The sequence below is a fragment of the Mus pahari genome, chromosome 10 (assembly GCF_900095145.1).
Source record: "Mus pahari chromosome 10, PAHARI_EIJ_v1.1, whole genome shotgun sequence".
Lineage (NCBI taxonomy): Eukaryota > Metazoa > Chordata > Mammalia > Rodentia > Muridae > Mus > Mus pahari.
The window spans coordinates 11,487,366-11,495,694 of record NC_034599.1 but is presented as its reverse complement, the minus strand read 5'-3'; the positions used below and the strand labels follow the sequence as shown (position 1 = coordinate 11,495,694).

Sequence of the window (8,329 nt, the reverse complement as noted above, 5' to 3'; positions counted from 1 at the left end):
TTATGCAGCAGTGACCCAGGACACCCGGGGTGGGGAGAGAGAGAGAGAGAGAGAGAGAGAGAGAGAGAGAGAGAGAGAGAGAGAAGACATGCTCATGTGCTTATGACCACAGCTGCTTAGAGTGTCTTCGGGCCTTTGGCTCAGGCAGTCACAGTTCTTGGTCTGCTTCAAAGAGGAGGCTTGTTAGAGTCTCCTGCCTCCTGGTCACCACCTTACTGAGTGTCATTTCCTTAGGGCCACTGTCTTTCTCCCTTCTAATTAGCAGCCTGCATAAGAAATCAGATTAAATTATGTGTTTTTTCTTATATTCCCAGCCACACTCCAAAGTGGGCCTCTGATTTGATTTTGAAACTGGATTTCATTATTTAAGTCTCCAAGAATGGGTATCTCATGTGTATAGCACTCTATGTGTGGTGTCCACACCTCTCTCTTCTGTAAGTTTCAGAGTGGGATTCCTTACCACATGGCTGAGTCAGGGTGGCCAAAGGAAGTCTTGCTCCGGTTTATCCTTTGCTCCATGTTAAGGCTTTGTGTGTTTATGTACAACCCAACCATGGAAATCCCTCTCTGTGAGTGTCCAGTTCCTGAGTTTGCTCCTGGCTGCAGTAAACAGCCAAGCCTTTGAGGTTTTGTTGTCCCTTGTAAACCTGTACCTCTTTATAAAGTGATCTTTAACCCTTTCTGGGTTTTCTTGGAACTGAGCAGATAACAAGACTTTATTTTCAGTGCAAATAATCATGAATTATTGTTCTAGCACAACCTGCCCATCATTATTTTTTGCTTCCAGATTCCCATATACAAACTTGATAACTGTTTATTCTCTGAAACCCCAACTCATGACTGATTGCTAAGCTCATTCATTCATTCATTCATTCATTCATTCAAATATCCTCACTTTACAAATATAAAGATTTGTTAAACCTGAAAGACAGTTTACAATTTCCCACAGAGTTTTGACCACTTTGTACTATATACATATACGTAACTTACACAAAACAGCATCTGACCACATGAAGAAAGCAATTTGACAGTTTTCAGAGTGTAGAACAAACTATGCACACATTATGAGCATCACCATGCTAATATGTAAGGGACTCTTCATTACTCTCAAAGGAAACCATGGACGTATCAGTAGTCTCTCACTATCTCCACCCAACCTTGCTTGCTTGCCTCATGATTTCCACATTTAACTCTTTCTGCCTACTTCTTATTTATGTCTGTGAACACACAGGGCCGGAAGCTCAGAATCCTGGGGTGTGCACAGACTCCTTTCTGGCTTCCCTCTAGGAGCAGTAACTACTGAGTTTCCCAGCCCCAGCTCACTGCAGAGCAAACTGCCTCAAGTTTCCAGGGATGCCTGTCTCCTTCAGTGTGAACTGATAAACACACCTGATAAAGACAGAGATGGCAGACACTGGGTTGCTCTGCCAGACCCTTGTGAGCATTATAAAACTATGCGAATTTCCTGAAGACTTCCCCTAAGAATTACCAGGAGGGAAAGCTGACTATTGCCCTGGGCGTTGATGCTGAGTGAACCCAGGATGCAGGAATACTGGTAACATGAGAGCACTCAGGGGCCTGGAGGTCAGAGGTACCTGTTCTTCTTTGCCTAGAAGCTCCACGGATGTGCAATAGGGAACACACCTCCTCCCTCCAACCACCACATGCTTATAAACTTCTTACAGCAAGCACGTCCCTTTCCCATTGTGTCCTCTAACATAGGTGTGGCCCTGATGGAGCTGAGGGTTGAACAAAGAAAGCCTCTCTCACAGTATGAGAATAGCTACTACCACTGGCTTGGAAAAACCTCCATGACACATGACCTTGTCAGACAGCGTGGTCCAGAACGGAAGATTATCCGTTAGACCAAGCAGAACCTCAGTCGATTTGAACCCAGGAACCGTGCTTCTTTTCTGCCTTTCCTTGTTACAGAAACTTCTGGGTGTGGCTGATCAGGTAGAAAGATGAATGCCAATGGAAAGTGTTAGTCAGATTCAGCAAAGAGCAGGGTTGGACAGCTCCTGAGATTCTGATACAGGACACTAGAGACAAAGTGCAATAACAAATCTGTGATTTTAAACTTCCGTGGGGCATTGTGATGAGGAGGAGGAAAGGGAATCATTAACCTTATCTTTGACACTGTTGAGATAGTGTTGAAGGTGTCTCACTTCACAAACAAATCAAGGCCACCTTAAAGCATCACAGAGCTCAACAAATCCAAAGGCAATGGCAGGGCCTTCTTCCTTACTCTAGGGAAGGAGTAAGGCCGGGTAACAGTCTTGGAAACAAAGGGCAGAGCCTACCCCTCGTGCCATGCCCATGTGTCCAGTGGAAACTTTCAAACTTTAGAATTACAATGATGATAGAAGAGGAAAGGCGACATGTGGTGAATGTATCAGATGGGCTAACACCTGAGTCAAATTGAAAATAAAACCTGTGGGTACAGCCAGTTCCTAATAATGTGTTGTACATATTAAATCTGCTAATAATATAAGTTTCAAGTGTTCTCACCACAAAATCAGTACTTTATGTGGTTGATATATAAGTTCATTTGGTAAACTTTTCCACATGTCACTTACGAATCATAATATGACTCTATACCCCATTAAATATATATCTTTATAGTCACTTTACAATAAAAAAAGAAAGAAAGAAAAGAAATGAAGAAAAATCTAAGGTGAGACACACCAATGAGTTCTTGGTACAATTGGAGCATGGGGTTTTCTTTTCCTTGTGAGACGCCAGGGTAAAGTGGGTGTGCAAATTTGTAGATGGCTGTTCTCCTCTACAGAGGATATCATTTTGTATATTACCAAGGCATCACTTAACTTCCCGTGGCCTCTTGTTTCTCTAGAATCCATGTCCTCCCACACATCCATCCACAGCTCAGCAGCCTCACATCAGGAGCTCTCCTGTGGACCCCCCCCCCCCAGAAGCTTCCACATAAACTTTTCTTCACTCTTTCCTAGTTAATCGGCACACACCATGAAAAAAAACCCAGCTTTTGTGTTTTCTTCAGAGACATTATAATGGAGAAGTAAGAAGTAAATTTGGGTTCCTAATTGCCATTTCACAATAAGAAAAATAAACTGTGCAATAAGCCGAAAGGCCTGGGAGGTCTGTCTTCTCATCCCCTTTGTCTTTATAGACACTGGGAGAAGATATAGATGCTTCTGTGCAATATCTTAGTATAAAGATCTGAATTCATAAAACATAATGGTAAAATTGAAGTGAAGTGTTGGTTGTAAGAGCTTCTAAATTTGGGACAATTATGTGTACAAGTATCTATTGCAGAAATCACCTTCTTAAGAAATATAACTCAAAATATATAAGTATATAAAATTAAATGAGAAAGTGCTATCTCATAGCAAGAATCTAATCAGCGTCAACTACCTATTAATAACTTTAGAACCTTTAGTCTGGCTCCTAAGGTAGAGCTGCAATGCTGGGTAAATGAATCTTTGGGCTGTTCCTTCATTAGAAGAACAATGTTTCTAAGGGAATTTTTGCATTTTTTCCAGGCAGCAATGGTTCTTCTGAGTTTCCCACAGTTCCTTAGCACATTTGACCTTTTTTTAAGAATAGGTCTAAGCAAACCTGGGAACTGGAGGGTTGCCATTCTCCATCAATTTTTAGCTTTCCCTTTAACCAGACTTTTTTTTGCCATATTCAATGAGCTACTTGCCCCAGATATTTAAAAGTCAAATATTCTCATTTCTACACAGGTCTGATTACCACGACTTCAAGGAAATTGGATCGAGAGCAGCAGGCGGAACATTTTCTGGAGGTAAGCACCTAGAAAGAAGCGGCACTCATAAAAATTAACTTTCACTGACCACCCCTCCCCAACCTTCATCACTGAGAAAGAACCTTAACACATCTAAGCAGTGGGTTTCTAAGGCGGGTGCTCCTTCTTGCCTGATCGATTCTGAATTTGGAGGTTTTCAGTGCCCTTCTCTGTGAGCAGAGTAGGACTCGAAGAGCACTTAGCCTCTCCTGAGGACAGGCAAGTGCCTACCTTCCTCTGCCTGGACTTCAGACTCCTATCAATAAACAGAGGACGTTTTGGAGCAGAGCACTGTGGACCTCAGGTCCAGGTGAATGCAAGGAAGAAGCAGCCTCGTTGCTGTTAGAAAGAGGCCCTTTGAGAGGACCCTGCTCACCTCATTTCCTTTCCTGGAGAGATGGCTGAGCATGAGAGGTGCTCCTTAATTCATAGCCCAGGATGACTGCTCCTGAAACTCTACAATCCATACCAATAATTTATTAAGACAGGAGCAGCCATCCACAGTGGAGACTCTAAGAGCATTGCTTTTAAAAGAGAGGTTAAAAAGAGTATAAGGCAACAGATGAGAACAGAGACATGAGCGAGGTCTGTGGAGCTTCTTTCTTTCTATACATTTCCAGGGTCTTTGCTGAGAAGCTTGGAGGAGTTTTATAGGATCATGATTTAAGTGTGACAGTGTGATATAGTATGTCAGATGATGGCCAATGAGGATGATGTTCAGAGCTGATAATGTATACATGATTTTGAAATGTCCCCTTTATTCCCAAGACTTGCACACACATACCACACCAACACATAAACACTCTCATACACAACTACATGCCTAGGCACATATATGTGTGTATGTATGTGTGGGTAGATAGATAGATAGATAGATAGATAGATAGATAGATAGATAGATAGATCTACAACCACATATCTGTATACTTGTACACACACCTACATGTCTAGACACATTTGCACACTTTATAGACATACCTACACATCCCTACAAACCTACACAAACACACACATACATGTATATGCACGTACACAACTCTCAAATCTTGTACGGGAATCTCTTCGGAGTCCTCCTTTATTTATTTGTTCATCATGGAGGATCTATTTAAGGAACACAGGGCATGGAAGTAGCTTGTGTAGCTTGAAGCTTTTCATCATGCTATATAGCTAATCACCCTGTACTCCTTGTCTACCATTTCCATGCCCTGAAGTACGGCAGAGCATGCATAATACATATACCTCACAGGGACACTGTTAGACGTAAACCTTGTGTTCTACAGCAAGTAATTTTCAGAACTCCAAGTCCCCTGCATAACAGAGTGTTGTTATTACAGCAAAACACTACCTTTATCACATAAAGATAAAGACTACAGGCTGACAAAAATAATACTTTGTCCAAAACCCTATTAATAGGCTGAAACTCCAACTGACTCAGGTCAATCATGTCTGAGTTGTTTTGTGTGTTTTTCTGCTTTCCGGGGACAGACCAGGAGCCCTGGAGAGGCTGTGTTATGGGGTAACTAAATCTATTAGCTCTGAGAAGGAAGAAAGGAAGATACTATCTCATTAGGTGGAGTCCTTAGTGTCCAGGGAGGGGTAACACAGAGCAGTAATGAAGCTGTGCTACAGAGAAGGTTACTTGAGGGTCAGTAGACTTTGCTCCCCATGCAAATCCTTGATGCTTTCAGATTCTTCAGAAACTTAGCTAAGTATTGAGTAACACACTGATATTTTGAATTTCAGGTCCAGAGCCTAATTGTTCAAGTGATGTCAAATAAAAAGGAGGTAAAGCAGCATAGAAACTAATGTCCCACAGTTGTTACATGGTTACAGTTTATGTGAGATGCTCAGGCCAGCCACTGACATGAGGAAAGTGGAGGAAAGTCAAAGCAGTTATTGAGGTCTTAACTCTTATCATGTGGCAATCTAAGGACAGAACCCTCAGATGTAGTTAAGTTTATCTCTATTCTCTGAGAAAAATAGCAAGCCTGGGCAACTATACATGCAGTCTAGCTTCTGCCTGTGACTGGGGATTAACCAATCTCTCTACAGACCAAGGGCAGGAATGATTAGCCGTGAGATAGTCAAAGGAAGAAGCCACTAAAATGGTAGCAAGGGAAATCAAGAGAGGATGGAGGAAGCTCTGCTCAAAGAGGTGACATTTGGTGGCTTAAATGTGAGACTGTCCAAGAAGCAGAAAGTACAGAAAAGTGTCAGCGTGGAGTAAGGGCAGAAGGTGAGGTTGTGGGAGTCAAAGTGACAAGCAGAGAGAGACCCTTGCAGCAAGGGTCCCGTGGTTTTCCTTGAGTAACAGAAAGCCATTAGCCTTTGATAGGTTGATTGCAGAGTCAAGCTACGGTAGGGCAGTGAGGACAGGGGGAGTCTATGGGAAGCTTCTAGTGAGACCCAGGTAGGGCAGTGTGGTCTGGAGGAGGGGAGAACAATGTAGGCAGGCTAGGAAGGGAGTTCTCTTCTCAAGACCCCATCAGGGATTCAGAGACAGGCAGTTGAGAATTTAAGGGCTCTGGGTCATTTGAGTCAGACCAGTGTGCCACGGGATACACCTCGTTGCCTTCCCAGTTTTGAGTCTACTGAGACTCAAAAGCTGAATCTCTGTCTCTCTGTCTCTTTCTCTCTCTTTGTCTTTCTCTCCTCTCTCTCCCTCTCTCCCCTCTTTCTGTTTCCACTTCTCCATTCCCCTCACCCTCTCCTCTCCCGCTTCTCTTCTTTTCATTTTCTTACTCTCAGCCTTTAAACTGTATCTTTATAGCCATTGTGTTTTTATTTTATGCAGCATCACAGGAGAGTTTGAATAACACCCGTTTATATTTTAATTGATCTTGCTTTAGGTTAGTCCTGCATAAAATAGTAACTTTGTAGTAGAGACACAAATTTCTGTAACTGCTGATCCATTTGGAGAGTCCTGTGAGTAGAACTTAATTTCTTGGGAGTGTGATTGCCCAAGTAACACTGTGATCCTCTTATGCTCATAGGAACTTTTAGGTCTATTTTATACCTTTTCTTTCCATTAAAAATGAAGTTGATTCTCCTCAAAAGAGTCAGTTTAGAAGCCAACAGGGCACATACACACTGTAAAGAAACCCAGAGGGCATAAGTGGTTGGATGTCGGTTGCTGTCCTCATGTTAGGAGGCACTTCAGTTAGACCTTGGTTAAAAAAATACTTATTTTTATTGTGTGTAGGATACACGAGCTTGAGATTCTGTAGACAAGTCACACTAATCTGTGGCTGTCATGACTGTTCTGGCACACACCTGTGACCCCATTATTCAGGAGGCAGAGGCAGATGAGCCACAATTCTGACTAGTCTAGCCTGCGTAGTTAGACTGCCTCATCAAATGAACAGCCTATGAAGAGCAGAAGTTGGTTGTTCTCAGAATCCAGAGAACTTGCCAACACAGTAAGAACATCAAGAAGCCGTAGACAGTCTTGCATGTGCAGTGCCTGCTTCCTCTATGATTTCTGAGTGTTAATTCTCACCTACCTTGGAAGCCACTTATGTGAAAATATTCCCTGATCTTCTCTCACCTCCATAAATGCAAAAATAGATTTGTAGCTCCCATACTCAAACTTCATACAACCCTTGACAGGCAGTTGCAGCTGTGGTGCTGGAGGCCAGTTCCAGCACCCAGATGTAGTGTTGGAAAAGACACATTAATTGGAGAATAAGCACCGTGGCTTGGTAGTTTTAACTTGGGTCTGATTTCTCAGTTTTCAGAAAAGTCAGCTGTGAAGCAAGCGATAGAAGGACCGGCCCTTTCTTGTAGTATAAGCACTGAGGAAGACTGGCTTCTCACCTATCAGATGCTGAAGCACCAGAGGGCTTGAAACCCCATTTCTTGTAGTATTGAATCAAGGCCGTGTGGAGACCGCTGCCGTTCAATAGACTCTCAGAGCTCAAGTGCAGTCTTGGCCCTCTCCGGATGCCATGTTCCTCACCCATGAAGAGGAGGAACATTCTCTGCCTCTCACTTGGTATAAAGAGTAGATGAAATGACAACCCAAAATGTGCTCAGGGTGTGGATGTTAGAGAATGTGTGTCTGTGAACACTGGGGGTGTGGTCAGGAAACACAGGCTTTCTTGCCTCTGTGTTCTACACCTGGGAGACTCTGAATTCAGTGTGTGTGATGTAACTGGTGTCACTCTAGCAACAGTGTTAGAGGCACTATCAGCACTAGGGAGAGAGTGTGAGCTCGGAGATAGAGGCCGCGAGTCCTCTGCCTCCTTTCATTTATGTGTGAGGATTCCCAAGTTAAATTATCTCCAGTCATAACTTTTCTTATCTGTAAAACAGAAGTAATAGTAGCTGCCTTATATTCACAAGGTGCAGAGAGAGCCAGGTCCCCACAAAGTCTCCAAAATACTGCTGGTCCCTCCCTTTCCCATCTCCTTTCTCCCTTGTCTTTAGAAAACACTGTCAGTCATCTTTTACTTATAATTTTGTAACTGCTCCAGCAGTTGACTCTCTAATATTGGTTCTCTCTCTCTCTCTCTCTCTCTCTCTCTCTCTCTCTCTCTCTCT

At 43.0% G+C, this 8,329-nt stretch overlaps 1 protein-coding gene across 7 annotated transcripts in view; it reads left to right on the top strand.

Annotated features, from left to right (window-relative positions):
• Fat3 (FAT atypical cadherin 3) overlaps positions 1 to 8,329 on the top strand; it is a 603,560-nt gene that overhangs the window by 419,438 nt on the left and 175,793 nt on the right. For all 7 annotated transcript variants that reach the window (XM_021205908.2, XM_029542742.1, XM_029542740.1 and 4 more), the window contains exon 4: positions 3,726 to 3,787. In XM_021205908.2, coding sequence (XP_021061567.2) covers positions 3,726 to 3,787 — 62 coding nt within the window. The remainder of the gene's footprint in view (positions 1 to 3,725; positions 3,788 to 8,329) is intronic.